The sequence below is a fragment of the Myotis davidii genome, unplaced genomic scaffold (genome assembly GCF_000327345.1).
Source record: "Myotis davidii unplaced genomic scaffold, ASM32734v1 scaffold227, whole genome shotgun sequence".
Lineage (NCBI taxonomy): Eukaryota > Metazoa > Chordata > Mammalia > Chiroptera > Vespertilionidae > Myotis > Myotis davidii.
This window is the reverse complement of record NW_006298519.1, coordinates 621,115-645,185: the sequence shown is the minus strand read 5'-3', so window position 1 is coordinate 645,185 and position 24,071 is coordinate 621,115. Positions and strand designations below refer to the sequence as shown.

Here is a 24,071-nt window from a genome sequence, read left to right as displayed (position 1 = left end):
AAAAAAAAAAAAAGATTCAGAGGCAAGTCCTAATTAGTTAAAGCAAATCATGGCAACAGCTGCTCTCCTTTCCACTGATTGGCTTAGGGGTAGTCATGTGACTCAGTGTTGGCCAATGAGACCTGAGGGAAATCATCACTCTTAAAAAGAGATTACAAGGAAAAAACAAGGTAACATATTACCACATAACAATACCCACTAAAAGGCTATATATTTTTTTAAAGAAAATGCTATCTAAAGATAGATGCACTGATGATCAACAGAATGGGATATAGAAATCAGAAACAGACCCTTACCTACATAGTCACCTGATCTATATGACAAAGGTAACATCACAAGACATGGAGAAAAGGTACTCTTAAGAAACGGTGTTGTGTCAACGGGACATTCACATATGAACCCCATCTCACACTACATACAGAAACCACCTGCGGATGGACTATAAATCTAAATTCCAAAGTTAAACAGTCGAGATTTTATTAGAAACAGAACATTCTGGTGACATGTGTGCTAGCAGAGATTAAAAACAAATCACAAAAATGCTTACCATAAAGGAAACAACTGGCTAACTTACTATATTAAAATTAGTAACTTCTGTTTGTGAAAAGAAAACAAGAGTAAAAAGGCAAGCCAGAGAGAAAATATTTGTAATTTAAATATCTGACAATGACTCATATCCAAAATTTTAAAAAAATAAACTACTAATAAGACATTCAACTCAAAATCCAAACAGGCATTTCACAAAAGAGAAAATCCAAATAGTCAATAAGCAAATGGAAAGATGCTCAACTTAAATATCATTAACCAACTTAAGGAAATGCAAACTAAAATCACAGCACTACATCATTACACACCCACCAGAATGTCCAAATGGAATGACACAAAATAGTATTAGCAAAGACATGGAATTGAAACTCTCATATGCTGCTGGTAGAAGTGTAAAATCACACAACCACATTGGAAATTTTGTACTAAAGCTAAATATAAGGATACCCTGCCCCTAATTATACACTCAACAGAAATGAGTACATATGTTCACAATGACACCACCTATAAGACCCAAATGCCCATCAACAACAGAATGGATAAAATGTGGTATATTCATGCAATAGATGAACACTTTACAACTTTACATGCTACAATATGGATCTCAAAAACAATGTTGAAAGCCAAACATAAAAGAGCACATACTATATACGTACTATGATTGTTTATATTGCACAAAAACAAGCAAAAATAACCAATGGTTCTGGAAGTCAGAATAGCAGTTATCCTGGAGGAGGTGGTGGGTAGTGAGTAGGAGCAAGGGGGCTTCTGGGTATTGAGGTGGTGATCTGGGCACTAGTTACGGTTGTTTGGTTTCTGCAAATACAACCTATACACTTAGGAATTGTACACTTTTCAGTATGTGTATTTTTTTTAAAGACTACGTCGGCATTATTCTTCTGCTGGAGACTGTACTATCTGGTTTGATGTCTGAATTACAGTAGCATCTGACATCCTGCGATGGCAGTCGGAGGTCCAGGTCACACAGTGGGCTGGGAAAAGCCTCGGTCTCTGATGACACTGTTGGAACTCCCTCTTCTGGAACTCTGAATAAGGTAACTTTTCTTCACCATTTAAACCAGTTGAGTCGGAGTTTTCTGTTATTTTTTGCCAAAACATCCTAATACAATTGCACACCTTTTCTGCTCCTCACTGCCTCTCCCCAAATACCTCCAACAGCTGCCTATGCTGTCTCCAATTCCTCCCTCTCATTTTTCAATCTGCTCTAACCCCGCTTCTGCTCCAAGCTTCCAACTACCACCTCCCGCTCCGGTAACTAAACCACGTCCACATTCCTAAATCCAAATTCTCAGCAGCAACAGGCACTGCTGGCCACACTTATCTCCTTGAAAGCACAGAGATTCCCTGCCACCTCTCTGGCAGCAGAACAGTCTCTTGGCAGGTTCATCCTCCCCTAACTGGCCTCTGCTTGTGTGCCTCCAGGCTCAGTCCTAGCCCCTCTCCTAATCTCAGCTCATGTTCTCCAGGAGTGGGTCTGTCTTGGCTGCACATCAGTACTACCTGGGGGGCTTCTAGAAGCCCAACACCCAATTAAGGCGAATCTGGGGGAGGGGTTATTTCTTCAACACTCAAGAGATTCCAATGTGCAGTATATGATGAGACCACTTCCCTGAACCATCTCACCCACATCCACAAGCCCCTGACGTTAACTATCCCAACACTTCTCTCCTAACCGCTCCTTTTGAGTCGAGACCCATGTATCTCATTGTCGGTACAACATTCCAATTTGGATCCTTCAAGGGCACTTCAACACAGTATGTTCAAGAGTGAAGTCAAATTTCTCTCTTCCAGTGACCCCAGTGTCAGGGAGTGGGCCTATAACCCATGAAGCTGCTGAAGCAGAATCTCAGAATACTTCCAAACACCAAATTATAAGCCACTTGATTTTATCTCCAAAATATTTCAAACCCTCCCACTTCTGCATTCCCACTGACATTCCCCTCTGAGCCACCACCTCTCACCTGGAACATTGCAACAGCCTCCTAATCCACATCACACTGCATCCCCTCCACACTCGCCCACTGTAGCCAGACTGGCCTCTTTAAGGTACTACTCATGCAACTCCTCTCAGCTCAGTCCTTCTCTCTTCTTTTAAAGGCTGACAGCTTTAACGTAGCCTACAAGGCCACCTCTCTCCCCCTTCCCTGTATTCAGGCCAGTGGGCGCACTATTAATCCCATGAATGCAACATGTCCCTTCCACCACAGGCCTTCACACTGCCTGCCCATTGTCTAGAACAGCAGTCGCCAACCTTTCGGACCTCACGGACCACCAGTGGTCCACAAACTACTGGTTGGCGACCGCTGGTCTAGAACACAGGGACAATGTCTGTTTTTGTTCATTTCTGACCTATTTATAAATGGAACCCAGTAACATCTGTTGAATGTTTACTACATTATAGTTTATATTTATTACTAGAGGCCAGTGCACAAATTCGTGCATGGGTGGGGTCCCTTGGCGTGGCTGGTGATCAGGGCCAATTGGGGCCAGCTGGCCGGGGGGGGAGGGAACACTGACACCAGGAGGAAGCTCCTGCATTGAGCATCTGCCCCCCTGTGGTCAGTGTGCATCATAGCTACCGGCCGGTCCTCTGGTAGTAAAGGTCACTTAGGCTTTTATATACAGTGGGGCCTTGACTTACGAGTGTCCCGATTAACGAGTTTTTTGAGATACAAGCCGTCTCTCAGCCGATTTTTTGCTTTGAGTTGTGAGCTAAAATTCAGGTTACGAGCCAGCTTTAGATACCCCACCGCTAGTTGGTGCAGCGAACATCACAGTGAACGCCACATCAGCCCAGCATCACGTGTCTCACTCGTTCACTTTTTGATTTGACATACGAGTAATTTGAGTTATGAGCTCCACCACAGAACGAATTAAACTCGTAAGTCAAGGCCCCACTGTATATAGATAATAAGCATACTCGCCAAGGTTCTCGCTCTTACAATGCAACAAAAGCAGGACTCAGATGTAACAATGGTCGGTCACTGCCACATATACAGTGACTAATACCATTGGCCAAATAAACATTTTTTAAATCAAAAGTTAGTGTCTGGAATTAAAATTATCGATGCTGTTTCATTCAAGTAGAAAAAATTTATCAGGAATTTATCCTACAGATATACTTGCACCTGCATGTAGAACTTTTGTAAAAGGATAATCATTATAGAGCTATATGTAATTTTTTAAAACTGGAAGAAATCTGTATTTTAATACAAACTAAAACATATGTGATGCATTGAGTGAAGGACTATGCAGCCATGAAAAAGAACAAGAGTAGACCTTTGTGTACACCAACATAGAACAAGCTCCAAGACTGAAGTGCTGTATAAAGAAGCAAGATGTACACAGGGTATATAGTATGCTGTTTTTTTTTTTAAAGAAAAACACATATACATACTTTACACTGAACCAAACGAAACCACCTATATTGACTTATAAAAATGGCAACTTCGTTGGATTCAACTTAGTAAGTGCTTGTATAAAATATGAAAGAAACACACAAGGATCTACAGAGAGGAATCAGGGCAAGGGTCTGAGTTGGGCAAAAGTTTTCAGTTTATTCTTTTGTATTCTTAACTTTTCCCAACCTGCATCTGTAACTGCTTTTTATAAGTGGGTGCACTCCAAGGAAGGCTGAGAAAACAACTGTTTTCTCCAAAAGCAAATTCAGCAGCTAGTAAGTGAAACTAAAGAGACCACACAGGTAAGAGAAATAAGTTGACAAACCAAAACTGGCACTAAGCTCCTCCCACACACTAGGATTTTTTAAAATCTCAGACCAGGTGTTCTCCCTCTCCTTTACTCTTCCCTCTCCTCCACCCCCTCAGGCACTTAACCATTAGCTTCCTCACTCCCAAGCTCCAAGGGCCCTTCAACTCTATTTCCGCCTACAACCGAGGTATGTGCCCTTGACTGAAACCGAAGCCCAGACCCTTTAGTCCGTAGGCCGATGCTCTATCCACTGAGCCAAACCAACCAGGGCTACTTGTTTTCTAAGCCCATTTCTTCTAGGAATTAATTCTTCTACTTCTGTGATTTACCAAATAAATGTTCTCTTACCAAAAAAGAAAAAAAATTTCAGAACATACAATTGAGTTAATTTATACCTCTGGCCTCAGAGAAATACAGATGAGAGCGGTCATTTAAACTCTATCTGCCCACTATTTCACAAGCTGGGTTCTAATTAATAGACTTATGTTATATGATGGGTAACTAAACTGAAAATTTCAAATGACTTCAGTTACAACTACCACTCTAAAATGCCCTTTAACTACCAAGTTGTATTTGAAACGTGAACTTCCAGAAGACTAGAATAAAAGGACACGTCATCCAAGCCACGGGTTCTGGGACACACGGCACACATCCCTCTGGCTACAGGACTTGGCAGGGACAAGCTGTGACAGGAGGCGGCACATTCCCCACATTCCCAAGTACAACCTCCTGCAACCGCCACAGACCTGGAGGTGTGATAAGGGTTCTGCCTGGCTCCCAAAGTGCTGGTCTACTTACACACTGTGGGACTGGCATTTAAAACCACCACTGCCTCCGCCATGTTGACCCTTTCAGAATGCACTTCCCTCACCTCGGGTTCCCTGCCCTTGGTCTTCCTTACATTTCTCTCCTTTCAAGGTTCTTTTTCACTTGTTTCATCCTTGCTGTTCAGTGATCACTGTTTTTGTTTTTCTTTTTCATCTTAACATGCACATTTTTAATTGCACTGTATTGTTTAGCAAATATTTCAGGTACACATAAAAGTAAGTAACATTAACATAATGCACGCCACATACCAGCTGAGCAAGATCTTAACGTTTTGCCGTTTGCTTCAGATCTTTTGGCAGAAGTCTGTCACAGTGGACATCCCGGGTACCACTCTCCCATCTCCAACCTTGTTCCCTCCCTCGCTTCCTCCCTTCCTCCCACAAGACAGCCACTCCCCTGGTTTTAAAGTGCCCATGCATTTTAAAACATTTTTAACACATAGTAATTATGGAGATGCATATCATTTTGCATGTTTTTAAACATATAAACAGTATGAGACCATTAAAATCATTTCTGCAACTTGCATTTTCACTCAGCGTTGTATTCATTTTACCAATTGCACAGGTTTCCATTGTATGAATATACCATATACCATTACTGATTTATCCATTCCTACTGATGGACATTAGGCTGCTCCCATTCTTTACGTTTACAAACAATGCTATAATGAAGCCTTGCACGTCTCTTCTTGGTACACAGCTGCGAGTTTGGCGGGGGCTGCAGAGGGCGCATGTTCTTCAGCTTGCCAACCTGCTCTCCAACGTGGTGGCACCAATTTACACTTTCTCCAGCGGGTATGCAAGTTCCCTTCATTCCACATCCTCTCATACACTTGGTATAATGAGTTTTTTACACTTTTGCCAATCTGACAGATACGGAAAAAAAGACTCATACTTTTTAGCCTGCATGTCCTGTAAGGATGGTCGTATTCACTGGCCATTTGGACCATTTCTTTTTTCCCCGCCTTTCACATTGCCCTCTGGCTCTATCACCACCTCTCTGTGGCGATTACTAGAGACTCTACGTCCAGGCTGCCTGGGTTCAAACTCTGGCTCCATCACATCCCCCTAGTGTCCCAGGACACTTTGCTCAACCTTCCTAGGCCCCTCATCTACAAAGACCCACCACTCACAGGCATGAGGGTGTTGTGAGTCAACGTGTGTAAAGTGCTCAGAACAGTGCCCAAGGGGGGATGCTTCACCCCCATCTGTCTCTGGAGCTGCTCAGCCAGATTCCCACGACACATCTACCAACCCCAACACGCAAGAGCTTCAAAACATCTCAACCTCAGAAACTCAGATAAAGGACAGGTGTCCTATGTCAATGGCACTTCTGGCAGCATGTTCTTTTCTGAAGCCACATCATCTACTCTCTGATCAGGAGCTGTATGTACTATGGATTCAGAAAACATCATGCCTACTTTACTGAGCCAGTCGCGTAAAGAACGTGCGAGGTGGGGAACACCAGCAAAACCAGGGCGGCGTGAGGGCTCTGCCATTAAAGAGGCACCCGAAGCACACTGGTGATTAAGAGACTGCTGCTGACCTCCTTCCAGTGAAAACCTCAATGGTGCTGAACCTCAAGCTAGACTACCAGGAAGGAGCACAGGCAGATGCACAGCCCTGCTCTTGACCTTGACCTCACCAGGCTACCTGGCTTCTGTATGTGTACTCTGATGCACCTCCTTTGCAGCCGCGTTTTAGGAGAATCCTCCCTGAGTGTAGCATCTGACACTCAGGAAGAGGGCAGAATCCCCTGGTCTGCCTCTCAGCTCCCACAGCTCCCCCCTGCAGAGTGAATGACCTTCCACCCACTCAATGTTTCAGATCAGGCACCTCCATTTTCACAGGCGGCCAGCCACATTGCTAACCTATTCATGTTGAAAACATTAAGATTCACCTTCAAACAGCATGGGATATCTGCAATTCTGGACCTAGCCAGAGGCAATAATCTAATGGCATTTGCAGCTCATTCCTTGTCAGAACAGTTGAGGACAGTGGTAGTGATGGAAGACTGTGCCAAGCCCATCCATTCCTCTAGTCTAGACAGCCCGGCTTATCCACGGCTTAAGCCATCTAAAAGCCTCATAACATAATACAGCGATATTCTCCAAGGTGGTTGGATTACTGGTGATTTTTATTTTCTTCTTTTTAAACTCTTGTATTTTCCAAATTTTCTACCATGAGAATGTTTTCTGTTCACGATAAAAGAAAAACATGTTATTTTTAAAGCTACAAACTTGGAATATACTTCTTCCCCACTCCCGCCCTCCCACATCCCAAGATAAGGGCTTTCACTGAGAAACAACTGACACTGACTCTGCTTTCTTGAGAAAAAGTAACAGAAACTAGGAAACTCCAGACAGCACTTTCCAGGAGCTTTTCCGATGAACAGAATATTGCTGAGGTTCTCCTCTGCTCATCGCTCAACTTGTAGCACCTGTAAGCCACAAACTCCAGAAAAACACTGTTTCACCTAAGCAATTGGTGCCCGCTTTCTTCATGGACAGAGAGAGTTATGTCACTTGTCAAATTTTCTTTTTATTTTGACCTTTCTGTTGAAAGGTCAGACACAAATAATAAGCAGGACCGCCTGCCTATGCCACTTTATTATGATGATCCTAGGCTCTAACCTGCTTCTTCAGTATGCTTTGTTTTTATATTCTTCTACTGAATGGATGTATTCATTTTTTAAAATATTTTTTTTAATTTATTTCAGAGAGGAAAGGAAAGGGAGGGAGATACAGAAACATCAATGATGAGAGAATCATTGACTGGCTACCTTCTGCACGCCCCCTAGTGGGGATCAAGCCCATAACCTGGGCATGTACCCTGACTAGGAATCAAACCAATGAGCACACCGGCCGGGCTGAGTGACTATATTTTTGAAGATCACCTAAACCTTTACTGTAAGACAGGACGTAATTAAATGGAACCGCTTACCCTGCTCAAGAGTAATGCTTATAATTTATGCTTATTATAATTTATGTCCTAAGGTTTTTAAACTGAGGAACAACAAAATCATAGCATAGTGTCAACTATCTTTCTCAATAAATAAAAGCTAAGTTTGACATTAGGAACTAAAAATTCACTATATTTCACTCTCATAGTTAAACCATTATATTTCTTTTCCTTTTCACTTATGAACACTTACTAAATTATGCTATACCAGGGTAGAGGAAACAAGCACAACTTCTTCCAGAACTTTACAGATTAATTAATAGAGCAAAAGGATGTAATTTAATGTAAGTGTTATAAACACAGACTTTTATATCATCAGAGAAGACCCGTGTTTAAATCGTGGCATCACTACTTACTAATAGTCTGAGTTTGTCCAAATGTAAATGTGGAGAAAAACATTACCTACCTATTTAGGGTGTTGTGAGAATTAAGTAACATAAGAAAAGTACTTAAAATAATGTATAACATGTTACCCACTCAATCAGAATGACCACTGTTACTGTGGTTGTTATATAGATCGCTTACAGAGCCCTCTTTTAACCATTTCACTATTTCTGCCAAAGAACTACTGAAAGATTTTCTTGCATGCCTGCAAAACAGAAATGGGTGTTTAGCATAATAATCAGGGAACCCTAACCAACTTACCTGAACTGTCCCGTGCGAAGAAAACAAAGAGCTCGGTTACCATAAAGATGGTAGTTTTCAGGACTTTAAAAGAAATAATGTTTGGTCAGTTAAGGAAATTACATATGAAACTAACAAAAATCATACAGAAAACCTAAGGCATGAAAAAAATTTCAAAACCTTTACGTCTGTGTGGCAGAGCAGAAAGAATATAGGGTTTGAAGTCCTAACTGGCTAAGTCCTGATTCCTTCACTTTCTACCTGAGTAACTGCTCAAATCATCCTCAACTTCCCCATATTCAAAATAAAGATTCCCACTTTTCCGGCCTACCTCATACAGCTGTTGTGAGGATCACATGAGACACATTAACAAGCTAGAATGACAAGTGTGCTGTAACTGTGCAGGAGAGAATTACATATCTAAGTTAGGACTGTACACACTGACAAAGAACTCAAAAGAAGCCTGTAAATTAACAGTAATTTAAGAGCTTCACTTCAAATTCTGCCCTCTTTAGTCTTCTCTGACTACACGTGGTGGAACTTCTTCCCTTTCCTCCGCCTCCTCAGAACGAAGCAGCAGCCTCTCGGGTGTGCCACGCTACCCTGATCCGCTCGTTCCCCGTGGAGACCGGCAAGGTAAGAGAGTAACAGCGCACCCCCCCAACACTGCTACAATATTAGGTGGACCAGCTAAGATGCCGAGGGAGGCACACTTGCAAAAATGCTACCAAATTCTAGCAGCTGAGCAAAGGGAAGACGAGGTGGAGGGAACGCATGCATTCTCAACAATCCCAACTATTATTCTTTAAAAGTTCCCTCTTAGAAAGCAAAAATCCTTAACTGGGTGACATCTTAAGAACTAGTAAGTAACCCTTTGTGACCAGTTAATAAATTGAGAGAAATTAGTTGAAAGCAAAATGAAAATAAGGAAGAACATATGAGTCTGTCTAGACAGCTTGAAAGAAAACGAAGGTGGGCAGAACGGAATTCACAATTTTGCAAGACTTGCCCGACTGGTACTATCTGATGAAGTTCATACACTCAGACCACCTCTACTGCTCCCAGCGCCTCTGAGTGAGAACCTCTATTCCGCATAGCAAGCTGAAGACAATCTCCAACTCCTCATCTTTTCTTTCCCCTGACTAGCATTCTAAGTTGCTCTGCCACATAAAAAGGATTTCATTGTTCTGTTTAACTCTTACCTATATTCAATGGCTCTGCTGTAATAGATAATAGCTAGATCAAATCTTTCTTTGGAAAACTCTTCATTTCCTTTCATTTTCATTAGTTCTCCTTGCTGAGAAACCAACGTGAAAGAAAATCCATCAGTTAATTGCAAAACACAATTAAGAACCCCCTTACCTATCTATCTTTGCTATCAGAAATAACCCAGGGGGGTCACTTATATAGAAAATGATAATGCAACATTCAATACTTTGGTATGTATATTTAAAGAAACCTGTCTCTAAGGACTTATTGCTAACTTTGTTAAAGGAAACCAAGAAGTGAACAAAACCATCACATCATAGGTAACTGCTAACAAGCTTGCAGGCCCACATTTACATATACTTAGTAAGCCTGCCATACGACGGGAAAAACAGATGCGAGGTAGAACTTTAATTTTAGGCTAGAAAATGTGATAGTGTTCAACAAACCTGGGTGCTTACAAAACAATATGTAATTCAGTAACACATATAGGCAATGATGATTATATTAACTGCCAGAAAAAGAGGCAACAAAGTCAGGAAGAATGAAATCAAAAGGATATCAAAGAAGCTCCAGATATAACTAAAACTTACTTTAAACACTCAAATCTTCAAAATAAATTCACTAAAATAAACTGGATCACATCAATGACTTTAGGGAATTAACTAGAACATTAAATATTTTTAAGTCCTTTTTTTAAAAAAAATTGGTTAAAATCATCTTTCTTATGAGTAATTCTATATGGCATGTGAATTACATCTCAATACTGTTGCCAAAGAAAATCGTATTTACTCAACTAATTAAAACTCTTTTAATTTAAAAAAATCAAATTTTAATTTTTATTAACTCTTTTAAAAACCTCTAACATTAGAAATTCTCAACACGCTATTTTCCTCTTCCAAAAAAATAAATATTCCAATCAAAATTTATTAAAATTTCCCTCAAACATGTTATTGATTTTTATAGTATCAAGTAGCAGTTCTACTGAACTTTCTGAGTGATAATAAAAGTTCTAACAAGCAAATCTTACAATATACTTACAAGTAAATATGTATTCTCACCTGTATACACTCCGCACAAGTTTGTCTTTTAAATTCGTCAAGTATATTGCAGTTTTCTGTTACAACTTTAGTTATGTGATACTTGTCTATTTTTTATTTTTAGGAGAGAAGAGGACATTTATTTTTTTAAAATGGTATTGTTAATGTTCTAATTCTTAGATTAGGTGAATCCATAAAGTTCATTATACTTTTAAATAACATACTCGTTGTAATCTTTTACATGTATCAAGTAGTATATTTAAAAAAAGTAACATTAGATTCATTAATGCTATGAATCTAATCAATTACATCTCTAACATCAAGAAAATACTTGTTTATTATTATATCAGTTCTAACTGTAATTACAACAAATGCCCCATCATAACATATTCCAAATGGGCTGCCTAAACACTTAAGTCAATTCAACAAATATATCTGAGCACCTGTAATATACCTGGCACAATTTCAATAAAAATGAGAAAATCCTGTAAAGCTACTTTCTAAATTAATATAACAAATTAAAAGTTTAAGTGTCTTAATTCAACATTTGACTCTCCTGAATGAAATGTTAAAATTAGACTTTATTTGAAAGACTATTCTTATATCAATTTAATAAAATAATTAAAATGCTATAATAACCAAAATTTACATTAAAAGTTTACCAGGCTTCATTTTCTGTATTTTAAGCTGTTCTATAAAAAGATTTTTTTAAGGTGTTAATAGTTTTATTGCAACAAAAATGTAGTTACACCTCTAGACAAACATTCATTTCAATGGCAAAAAGAGTACCTAAAATGTAAGATTCAGGAAAGGATTTGGGTAAATCACCAAATGAAGTAAAGTAACACTAAGGTACAGACTGAGATTACAGAATGAAAACCTGGGCTTTAAGATTTAAGAGACCCGACTTCTCATCTAGGTTCCACTACTTACTAGACTACAGAAACACCACTTAACCTCTCAAAGTCTTAGTTTGATCATTTCTAAAATAGGAATAACAGCAGCTACCTTCAGAGATGTTTTAAAGAAGAGAGAACAGAGAGAAAGAGTCGAAAGTGAGCAACACGGGTGCCCCATGTTTAAGCTTAATCTTCTCTAACATTTACATCAACAGTACAAAATTTGTCCTCACTGGAGATGGCAAATTCTTATTATCATCTACTGAAGAGTCAAATATTCCTTGTTGTAAGATTCCTATAACTACTATAAAAACATTCAAATGCTTTAGAGAAAAGTATTCCACAAAGTAAAAAAGAAATATAAAGCAGTTTTAATATACATAATAACAGATTCATCAGGGAAATGAAAATTATAATCTTAGCTCTTATTTATTTCTCATACCAGTGAGAATACTAGGTGTACCAGTTAATAATGTGGATTTTTTTTTCACTAGATCGAGCTACACATGTTTATATGCGATTTGATATGTATGCTATTTTGTTGTATTGACAGCAAGCTTCAAAACTTCATATGTCAAATTTCCTGGAGGTATTAATATCATAGATATTTTTACACTTGAAAATGTAGAATTTCGTGACAAAAGAAGAACATTTGAGAGAAGTTGAAGATGCTCCAACTCAAGATACTTGTGAACACTAGTTTAAACGCTTTAAAAGTGATGATTTCAAGACAACCAAGATGGCGGCATAGGTAAGCACCTGTACTTGCTGCCTCTCACAACCACATCAAAACTCCAACTTGCCGAAACCGGTTTGGCTCAGTGGACAGAGCATCGGCCTGAGGATTGAAGGGTCCCAGGTTCGATTCTGGTCAGGGGCATGTGCCTGGGTTGCGGGCGCACCTCCAGTGGGGAGTGTGCAGGAGGCAGCTGATCGATGTTTCTAACTCTCTCTCTCCCTTCCTCTCTGTAAAAAATCAATAAAATATATTTTTTAAAAAACAAAAAAAAACCTCCAACTAAAAGACAAAACAAATATCATCCAGAACCAGAGGAAAGCTGATTGAGTGGAAGCTATACAACTAGAAGGAAAGAAAAAAGCACACTGAGACTGGTAGGAGGTGCAGAAGTGCGTAAGTACGGAGGCACACCTGAAACGGGCTGGCAACTGGGTGCGCTGCTGTTTTTTTCAATTGGGAGGGAGATACAAGCTCCCGATTGCTCTGAACTCCAGTTCCAGGCGAGACACTGGGAACCCAGACTCTTATGGGGAGAAACTGGACTATCTGGCATCGGGCCCAAACGCGAGGGCGGCTTTCTCTCAGAGGTGCTTGCAGTGATCATTGTTCCTGCACGGGGCCACAGGACACAGACCCCGAGACCTCTCTGGGGAAGGGCTGACTGGCAGCCATTGCTGTTTGCTCCGCCCTGGTGATTCCCTGAGACCCGGCCCCACACAACTTACAACCCCACCCAAGCTGTGTGCAGCAACTTTTGCATATGAATGGCCCGTCATTTTGCAACCTAAAACCTAACAAACTGCAGTTCTTGGACTACAAAGCTTCCAAAAGGCCTAAGACCCTGCAACAGCAGCCTACACTGCTTCACAGCTGGGCCTCATCTGGGTACTTCCAAACCCCAAACCAAGAGGAGGAATCTGCAGATCTCTCGGTACCTCGTGCTGGGTGGTAAACAATAGTTATAAGGTTGATCAAAGCTCTTAATGAGAGCTTCAAGAGACTTAGTGAGACTTTCAAAGTTCTTAGTGAGAATTTCAAACACATGAAAAAGGACCAGTCAGAAATTAAGCATATTAACTAAAATAATAATTTACAGGGATTCAACAGAGTAGAGGATTCTGAGAATAAAATCAATGATATGGAATATTGGAAAGCAAAAAACACCCAGTCAGAAGAGCAAAAAAAGAATCCAAAAAGTGTAAGGAGCCTCTGGGACAACTTCAAGTGTACCAGCATACGAGTTATAGGGGTGCCAAAGAAGAGAGAGAGCAAGATATTGAAAACCTATATGAAGAAATAACTACAGAAAACTTCCCCTACCTGGTGAAAGAAATAGACTTACAAGCCCAGGAAGCGCAGAGAACCCCAAACAAAAGGAATCCAAAGAGGACCACACCAAGACACATCATAATTAAAATGCCAAGGGCAAAAGACAAAGAGAGAATCTTAAAAGCAGCAAGAGAAAAACAGTCAGTTACCTACAAGGGAGTACCCATAGGACTGTCAGCTGATTTCTCAACAGAAACTATGTAGGACAGAAGGGAGTGGCAAGAAATATTCAAAGTGATGAATAGCAAGAACATACAACCAAGATACTCTACCCAGCAAAGCTAACATTTAGAATTGAAGGTCAGATATAGAACTTAACAGACAAGAAAAAGCTAAAGGAGTTCATCACCACCAAACCAGGATTATATGAAATGCTGAAGAGTATTTTTTTAAGAGGAAGAAGAAGAAAAAGGTAAAGATAAAAATTATGAACGACAAATACGTATCTAGATTTTTAGATTCACAAATACAAGTGAATCTAAAAATCAAGAGAATAAAAAATCTGATGAACAGAATAAACTGGTGAATATAACAGAGTCAGGGGCATAGAAAGGGAGTGGATTGACAATTCTCAGGGGGAAGGGAGTGTGGGGGTGTGGGAAGAGATTGGACAAAAATCTTATACCTATGGACAAGGACAGTGGGGGAGGGTAATAGGAGTTAAGCTAGTGAATGAGATAGATTCAGGAAGGAGGGGTGAGCACCAGTATGGAATGATAATGCTGTATTGTCATTGCTGATACTGAAGGCATCCGTAAGTGGCTTTAAATGCAAAGAGACTGCTGCTTTTAATTTATGTAAGCACTTGCTCATTTGCGAAGAAAACCCTCAAGATGAATGTAAGGAAGCCTTTTCCCTTAATTTACAGCTGGCACGCTGCTGACTTTTATTGAAACTTTCATTTTTACACCAATGCATATTGGACTCTTCTGGAGTCTCTACTGACAGAATAGGAGGTGATGAATCAAATAGATGAATCTGAGACAGAAGGACAGCTATAGCATCACTTATACTAGGTGTACTGGTTAATAATGCGGATTTTTTTTCAATAGATGGAGTTACACATATGTTGATATATATGTAATTTGATATATATGCTGTTTTGTCATCTTGCTACTTCAGATTACCACTTGTTCCGATCGATGGCACATGCACTTTCTGAGCAGCACTTCAAAATGTACAAAGAAGTGGAAAATTGGGTCTCTGAATAGTTTGCCTCAAAACAAGAAAAGTTCTATTGGGAGGGTCTCCACAAATTATCTGAAAGATGGGGGAAATGTGTAGCTAGTGATGGACATTACTTTGAATACAGCACTTTTGATGTTTCTCTTGAAATTATCGTGTTTTCTTTGATTACAAAATCTAAATTATTAACTGGTACACCTAGTAAATGAGCCCCCGTTGTGGTCTCTTTGGGTATTATATATAACTAGAGCCCCACTGCACAAAATTTGTACACTTGGGGGAGGGGGATGTCCCTCAGCCCAGATTGTGAGAGGGCACAGGTCAGGCCGAGGGACCCTACCAGTACACAATCGGGCCAGGGAGGGATGCAGGAGGTTGGCTAGCTGGGTAGGGATCGAGGGAGGGCTCCAGGGCGTGTACGGCCTGTCTCACTCAGTCCTGATCAGCCGGACCCCAGCAGCAAGCTAACCTACCAGTTGGAGTGTCTGTCCCCTAGTGGTCAGTGCATGTCACAGCAAGCGATTGTGTGGCCTTAACATATTATTAGCATATTATGCTTTGATTGGTTGAATGGAGGACTGGACAACCAGACACTTAGCATATTAGGCTTTTATTACATAGGACTAGAGGTCTGATGCATGAAATTCATGCAAGGGGCTCGGCCCTTGCAGCACTGGCTGCCTTGCGGCCCCACCCAATGGTTGTTCCGAAAGGTCATTCTGGAGGGTCATTCTGCCATCTGGTCTAATTAGCATATTAGCTCTTTATTATATAGGATACCTTGAGTATTATATAGATAACTTATGACATCTATTTGGCAAAAAATTTTAAAGTATCAGTGTTTGAGCACTGACCCATGAACCAAGAGGTCACCAGTTTGATTCTGGTCAGGGCACATGCCTGGGTTGTGGGCTCGATTGCCAGTAGGGGGCATGCAGGAGGCAGCCAATCAATGACTCTCTCATCAATGTTTCTATCCCTCTCCGCTCCTCTCTCTCTAAAATCAATAAAAACATATTTTTAAAAAATTCAAAAAAATATGTCATAGAAATCATTAAGACAGGAAATACAGAATGAAACTAACTACAAGGTTAAAGTTCTTGTATGCAGGCTTTTCCCTTACTCAAAGAAAAACATTTTTTTTTAATCCTAAGATAAATTACTACACATTCCATTTTCCCAACTAATACCTTTAAAAACTGAGTCAAATAACAATCTAAAGCATTTATACTTACATTCAGTAAAGAAAATACTTAACATAGGCCAACAATTGTCAACTTCTCCTAATTTAGATAGAATTGTTACATCGCCTGTGTATTTCACCCAATTCAAAGCTTCTTCCATTGCCAATATATTCTGTTTCAAAAAGAGGGATGTAGAATGTGATTTTGGTATTAATTCTAAATTCACATGTGGCATTATATATTTATGTTATATAGTATTTCTGATTCTTAATATAAAACTTGTAACCTCATATTTTCATTACTCTAGCACAGAACTAGAATAGCTGGACCCCAACATACAAGTTAACAGACACCATAGACTGGTGTATGTTACATTTCAGACCACCTTGGGCCACCCGCAGAGCTCAAGATGCTTTTGCAATGATTAGACCTGACAGATGAGGCCTACTGCCCAGCCCGAGATGACCCTGGGTAGCAGAAGAGTTTAATAAGATGAGATGAACCAGGCGTCTCAGATCTCATCTAAATTAGGACTTCCATCCTTGTCTTAAGTTTAAAGGTATAGATTAAGGTTCACCAAAGGGATTATGGCTTTTAAATGGTCTGTGGCAAACAGAAGAATAGGAGATAAACAAGAGGGTGTAGCTGGGCAAATGAGCACTCAGTGCAATAATGTTCACAGAACTTTCATTTGTACTTGTAGTGTCTGAAATGACTTCAGAAATTAAATAGTGGAGTTATCGGTGCAGATGCTAGGCTTAAGGGAAACGTGTAGAAGTTTATATTATCAATAGCACTAAAAATTGGTTTACTATCGTATGTGACGATTATCTAGTAATGATATAGCAAAACATGTTCATACCAGGGACCTAATAATTTCATTTGGGAGAATATATGCCAGGTAAATAATCTAAAAGAGAAAAAAGAATCAACTTGTAAAAGAGGTTCAAAATTATACTAGGCATAATTTGGGGGGAAATGAAAATTATGTAAATCACCTAGAATAAGGAGAGCGCTTAAGCAAAACATAGAAATCAAAACCACCACACACTACACATTAAGTGTTGACTATGTAGACCCAGACGTGGGCAACAAGCAGCAACTGCATTGACTCACAGTGGCTGTGTTGGGTTCCTGTGTTTAACACTTACGTTTTCTATTTTATAACCAATTCTCAGTAAGCCTCCAATAAAGAAGGAATCGTTCTGCAAAAAAAGAACATAAAACACATTTTTCATCTTTATTTGGTCAATTACACATGAATTTTCCAATGAACAATAAAGTCCTACATTTTAGGAATACATTGTAGTCCACTTTCCACAAGCACTTTCATGCTCAATTTACCGCTTAAGGATCCTAAAACAAGAATTCAGAAATAGTCTCACATTGGGTTCTAATGATAAAAAGACTTAGTGTCACTTCTAGATATATGAATTTTAAAGTTAATTATACCTGTATTTTTATAAGAATACATTGGCTGATATAAGTTACTGCAAAGGATTAGCAACAGAAAATAAACATCAAATGGCCTTTCTAAATTTAAGTATGCAATGAGAATAATACCAAGAAAAACATTTGGTTAATACTTTCAACAATAAGGAATTTAAAAAAAAACCAGTTGGTTCCATAATCAACTGAAGTAAGAAAAATTATCAAATGGCTCTCAATGAAAAAAAAAACAACCCTCAGTGCAGTACAAGGACACCTGCTCAAATATGACACAAACGGAAAAATATTTGCGGTGCTGGTGGTGGTGGCAGTGGCGTGATTTTAAGTCAGAAAACGGAACCCCTCACTTTCAGAACCTGGGACAACAGTTTCTGTGAATGAAGAGTAAACTTTCATTTGTGACAAATTCCAATTTCTATACTCTCCTTAGTAACAGAGAGTATCCTGGTTCTCAAAATGTCCTGTCAGAACCACAAAAATGCTGTCTGCCTGACTTCTCAAATACATAGCACAGACTTATGGACGGCAGCACCATCTCAGGTTAATCAGAACCGAAACCTCCTAACCATTATAAATTAGTCACACAGCCCGACACCATATACTCATAATCTTTAAATAGAGAAGGACAAAGCCATATTCCACCACTTACCATAACTTTCTTCGCCAGATCCACAATATCTTCCATCAACTCAAGATGTTGCAATTCCTTCAAACTTATCTCAGAAGTATGAGAACTGCTTAAAGAAAAATTTATTTTTTAAAAATTAGGTTCTTGTGTATTAAAGTTTACATTTAACTGCATGTCACTCCTTCAAGTTCTGTTCCTTCGCTCTAAGTAACAGTAAGTTTAAGTGGATAAAATATTATACCTTTTCTTGTATACAATGCTGATATTTATAAAAATTCATATAATTTTCCTTAGTTTCAAATTTAGCATCTAATGCTCTTCAGAATTTCATTCATTATATATATTATCATGATTATTCATTCATATCCAAATCCCAAGTACTAACCTTTTCCACTCTACTAAACAAGAATACAACTGAATAGTATACAAGCATGGGACATAGCCTTCCACTGTACTTGGTTGGCATTCCTCAATATTGGCCAATGTGTTTACCACTGTTTATACAAAATGAATAATGTAGTAACTTACGTGGCCTCCACACAGGGGTACAGCCGTGATATTATGGAACTGTGTTGATGTTGAAACAGAAGTGGCCAGAAGATGTGTATTTTAATGGCATCACAGTAATCTCGCAGGATAGAAACTGGTTTAGTACACCACATATTGCAGATGTCGAATTCTTAATTTAAAAATTGTTTAAATTAATATTTTGTGCCCCATTTTGGAATCAATCAACAGTGTTAATAGGAAAAAGCAAAAACAGATTATGGGAAAGTAAGAAATGAATGGATAAAATATTTCAACCTGTTAGATATTAAGAATATTCAAGAGAGCTAAAACTCTATTTTAAAAAAAGGTTTTGTTTCTAATGAAAAAGACTAGAAAGAATAAATTTTTAGCCCTAGCTGGTTTGGCTCAGTGGACAGAGCATCAGCCTGAGGACAGAAGGGTCCTGGGTTTGATTCCAGTCAAAGGCACATGCCTGGGTTTCGGGCTCGGTCCCCAGGAGGGGTTGTGCAGAAGGCAGCCAATCAATGATTCTCTCCTATCATTGATGTTTCTATCTCTCTCTCCCTCTTCCTTCCTCTCTAAAATCAATAATAAAAACATATAAAAATAAAGAAAGAAAAGCTCTTGAGCAAATTGTTACTTTAAAAAAATAATTTTTTAAGAGCTACGTAAGTCTGTTATATTAATGTGAAAGGATGAACTTCATGTGATAGTCTTTTAACAAATTAGTTAAAATACCAGTGTACTCACCTAAGTTTCTCTCACTTTCGGCATAATCTTTATACTGCCTACCCTAAAAAAAAAACAAAAAACACAAACACACACAAAAACCCACATTTGATTTATATCTGATAGGATTCAAAAGCATGGCTCTTGATTTTTAATGTAAAGATTATTAGCACTGAACTAAAAAAGTGCACATTTATTTATACACTTTGAATGCAGCATCTTGTCGCTAGGCCTTTTCCTGGTGTTTCCCTGAGAGCTCTTTAAACTCAGGCAGAAACACCTTCCATCACTCATGCTCTGGCACTGCACCTTCTTGCTGCTGAGGCGCTGCGTTACTCTCCCTTCTGAAATCACCTCTTCTAAAGCATGTGTAGCTCTCCGTAAAAACTCACGTAGCACAAAACACCTATACTCAGATAGCTCTAAATCAAAAATCTTTAAGAGGTAAATCTCAAAAATTCTCATCACAAGAAAACAATTTTAACTATATGTGTTGATGAATGTTAACTAGGTGATTTCACATATATCAAATCATGTTGTACACCTGAAATCATGTTATATGATTTCCACTCTACTCGATTTTTTAAAACCTTACAGTAAAAACCTTTAAGAAGATGTAATATTAAAAACAAAAAGTTAACTAATCTACTTACCACCCCATCACAGAAGAGTTGAGTCACACGAACATAATCATTGGGCATAAATTCAGAAGCAAAGACACTATCGTCCTCAAAAGGGGACTCTTCTAACCAGGCATAGTCTGTGGTGGTGTACTCTCCCAGGGCCAGAATGTCCATGGCGCAGCGTCCTAAGGAAACAACACAAACCCAAGTCAGTGATTAAGTCATTCAGATACGAGAAGCAGTCTGCCTGGCCTCTAGGACATTTTAGAAAAACACCTGGAACTTATGCCCCAAGGAAATAACTCCAATAAGAACACTGAGCTCCTGAGAGATTCTTGTCCTCATTCTGCAATTCCTTCCTCAACCTTCTTCAAATATCAGTTTAATCTATTTCTTCTTTTCCTCAAATTCAAAGTCACCAACCTCTACTCTGAATTTACCTGTTTACACGCCTCCTTCAGATGGAGGATAATGATGGGCATCTTATTCACCTTTTATGTGCCTAGCACATGGAAGCCCTCAAGGAAGTGTTCGCTGAATGAACAAGACATTTTCCACTGCTGCCCTTTTACACCATCCGCTTTTACTGCATCCTGTGAAAATCATTATTTCCCAATCCACACACTGCTACATGCTCAACCTTCTGGCCAGAACTAATCCTGACTCCACTGAGGGAACATTTCATTTCAGCTGCTCAACTGTCCTACTCATCCCTCCGTGTGTTTACGTCTTGGGCAAAGGTGCACAGCCGAGTGGTACAGGGTGAGTGTATCAACCTCTTCTTCCCCACAGCCACACCAGACCTTCCCTCTCAAGAGCTGCTAACCTTCCTGCTTCAACATTTCACAACTACAGCAGTCAGCACCGCTGATTGCAAAGGTGGGCAAAAACCCTCATGTGCAATGGGGAAAGGAAATTAGGGCTTTCCTTTTCAAACTAAGGTTTCTTCCCCTGAAGAAAGTTCAATAATAAGATTTAAAGCTTTCAAAGAAAAGCTGCACAATCTATACATCACTGAAAAATGCAGCATTTCATTACTTCCAACTCTAGCCCAAGTAATGGCTTTCTTTTCCTATCATCAGCACCATTTTTTATACCTTTTGCTTCCCCCCTATTATCTCACTATTGCTATGACAAACCAACTTTCCGTTTTCCTAAGCAAGACCACTATCAGGTCTTGAAACACAAATCATTTCTTTCATTCTTATTACATCCAATTTGCTGTATGAAAAGACCTCACAATATCAGAGGTGAAGAACAACAATCTTCCTGGCAAACTCTGTGTACTATTTGTCACATGTACCCCTTCAATCCTCATAGCAAGTCTTCTCAGTTCAATTGCCATCACCCTCACTGTTCGGATGAGAAACATTCTAGATGAAGTAAGTAATGTGCTCAAGGTCACCAAGCTAGGAAGGATTCAAACCTAGGCCCTCTGATTCCAGTCTCTCCTCTCAAACACTATACTGTACCATATATATGTCTCCTTGTCATTGCCAGCTAGGTACCTCCTGGTTGTCATGTTTAAGAACACGGACAACTAGTTGGGAGTGTTCCCCTCTCCTGCAAATTCTACCATCCCAGCCACACCCAGGCCCATGCAGATGACCCCTTCCGGACCCTAGCCTTGCAGTTTATCTACCTTCTCAGCTAAAATGAACTGTACTTCCCAAGGTCACACCTCAGATCGCTGCCCATTTCTAACCGGTTTTTAAATCTAACTCCCATTGGCTCCTCTGAGAACACCCAAGTGTCATTATAGCTCAAGTCTCCCCTGCCTCCTCCCAGAGACATTCTTCAGCCTCCTCAGGGCTCTTCTTCCTTTTCTCCCATCCAAATCCTCCATTCGCATTTACTTTGTTTCCTACAACTGGGTTTCCACTCCCAGGAAGGTCATTAGTGACCTTCTACAACGGATTGATTATATATAATGTCTGGACCCTGACCTATTCTAGGTCAACAATATTCTGAGTTTAGCATTTAACTCCAAAAGTGAACAATGACTTGAAAAAATAAAGAGACATTTTGGCACCCAAAGTGTGGCATATAATATGGGACCTATGCTATCCTGGGAAATATATACACTTTTAAACTCATTTGTTTTACAAACGGTTTGTGTGTGTAAATACAGAAAGAGCCAAAACTGTCTGTCACAGCCCACACGTCACTGTCATGGCATCGATTACAATACAATTAATGGGCTCACATCGGCAGACTGAGCCACTGGGACATACCAGCCTGGCAGATCTCACCAATACCACCAACTACACTGTAATTACACCTTTGGTGTAATTTTTATTTTCTATTTTGTTTTAACCAGAAAGACGATATGGCATAGTGGTTAAGAGCATGGACTCTGGAGCCAGACTGCATGGGCTTGAACCTGGCTCTCCGATTCCCTCAGTGTGTGATCCTGAGCAAGTTACCTGACCTCTCGGTGCTTCAGTTTCCTCACATATCAAATGCAGACAGCACTACTACCTGCCTGATTACCCAGTTAATAAATTTAAAGTGCTTAGGAGAGTACTTCAGCACACAATAACTGCTATAAATACCAACTATCATTAACATTAATACTAGATGAGTCTTTTTTCTAACCCATTGTTTGGATGCTTCCAGCTAAACGGTCGACCTCAATTGCTAAATCCAAAGGGCACTTTCCAGCTTACAACTTACTTGACGCTGTTGACCACTTCCTCCTTCTCAGAACTCTTCATCTGGACTCCAGAGACCATCTTCTGGTTCTCCTCCTATTCTTCTGGCTGCGCTTCCTCAGTCTCCATGGGCGGCTCTTCTCCATTCCCCGCCACCCAAACGTCAACTCTCTTTTCTTTTCACGCTTACCCTCTCCGTGGGTGATCTTACCCACACACCCATGGCTTAAGATAGCACTTTCTGAACTTCCATCATTTGCATAGCTTCACCATGATTGTTGCCATTTCCACATGCCACATGTATTTTTATTTACTTGATATTTCTTTTATTGGTCTCGCTTGGCCTAATTGATAATATCCATGATGTCCTAGGTTTGATGTACAATGTATGCTTTTCATACACATTAAATTCCTAACTATTCAAAAAATTGTGTTTATTTATAACCAGTTTCGGTTATCTCATACTACACAACATTGGAAATGTCCAAATGCTCAGGCCGCTCAAAGCTCTCGAAGCCTGGGTTGTATCTCATGATTCCAGAACCTGTCAACTGCTACTGGATTTAACCTAGATGTCCCACAAGCCTCTCAGATTCAATAAGTTGAGAGACAAACTTACCGTTTTCCTCAAAAATAAAGGAAACCAAGTTCTTTCCTCTTTCTGTATATCATCAGTTAAATGCTCTACCTGCCACCTGCTTACCCAAACCAGAAACCTGGGGGTCAATCTAGACTCCCCAGTTTCTTTCAACATTTCTACCCAACTGACCACAAAGTCTTGTCATTTCTACTCCCCTAAGAAATCTAAAATTAGCACACATACACCTCTTCATGCCCAGGGCTGCTGCCTTAGTTGTAGCTTCATCTTTCTCCTCTGAACTGATTTTGCAAGCAAGTCTCCTAACTGCTGACATGCCTGCAATCTTGGCATCCTCTAAAACTCTGATCACAACACCATTCAACAGCTTCTCTTCATCTTCAGGATAAAGTCCAAACTCACTAATGTAGATAGAAGGCCTTCTGTGATCCTGTTCCTGCTTTTGTCTCCACTCACTGCATGACACTCAACTTACAAGCCAATCATACTCAGCAACTACCTGTATTCCTAAACAAACCGTATGCTGCCCACCCAGTGCCTCCCAGTCCTTAATACTAAATCCCAGGAAGCCTTTCCTGATCTTCTTGCTACCACCAAGTTTATTGCTG

The 24,071-nt window shown here is 39.7% G+C and overlaps 1 protein-coding gene across 4 annotated transcripts in view; it reads right to left on the bottom strand.

Annotated features, from left to right (window-relative positions):
- Positions 1-23,240, bottom strand: part of TTC3 (tetratricopeptide repeat domain 3) — a 95,751-nt gene extending 72,511 nt beyond the window's left edge. The window contains exons 1-10 of one of the 4 annotated variants that reach the window (XM_006774129.2): positions 22,888-23,240; positions 20,242-20,396; positions 19,610-19,652; positions 18,878-19,028; positions 18,371-18,458; positions 17,424-17,477; positions 16,324-16,444; positions 10,958-11,043; positions 9,893-9,987; positions 8,712-8,774 (exon numbers count right to left, since the gene is read on the bottom strand). In XM_006774129.2, the coding sequence (XP_006774192.1) occupies positions 8,712-8,774; positions 9,893-9,987; positions 10,958-11,043; positions 16,324-16,444; positions 17,424-17,477; positions 18,371-18,458; positions 18,878-19,028; positions 19,610-19,652; positions 20,242-20,385 (845 nt within the window). In that variant the 5' untranslated portion in view covers positions 20,386-20,396; positions 22,888-23,240. Of the gene's footprint in view, positions 1-8,711; positions 8,775-9,892; positions 9,988-10,957; positions 11,044-16,323; positions 16,445-17,423; positions 17,478-18,370; positions 18,459-18,877; positions 19,029-19,609; positions 19,653-20,241; positions 20,397-22,887 lie in introns of those variants that run through there. The other 3 variants (XM_006774130.2, XM_015570715.1, XM_015570716.1) reach the window with 3 other exon arrangements.
- Between the last annotated feature and the right edge of the window lie 831 nt (positions 23,241-24,071).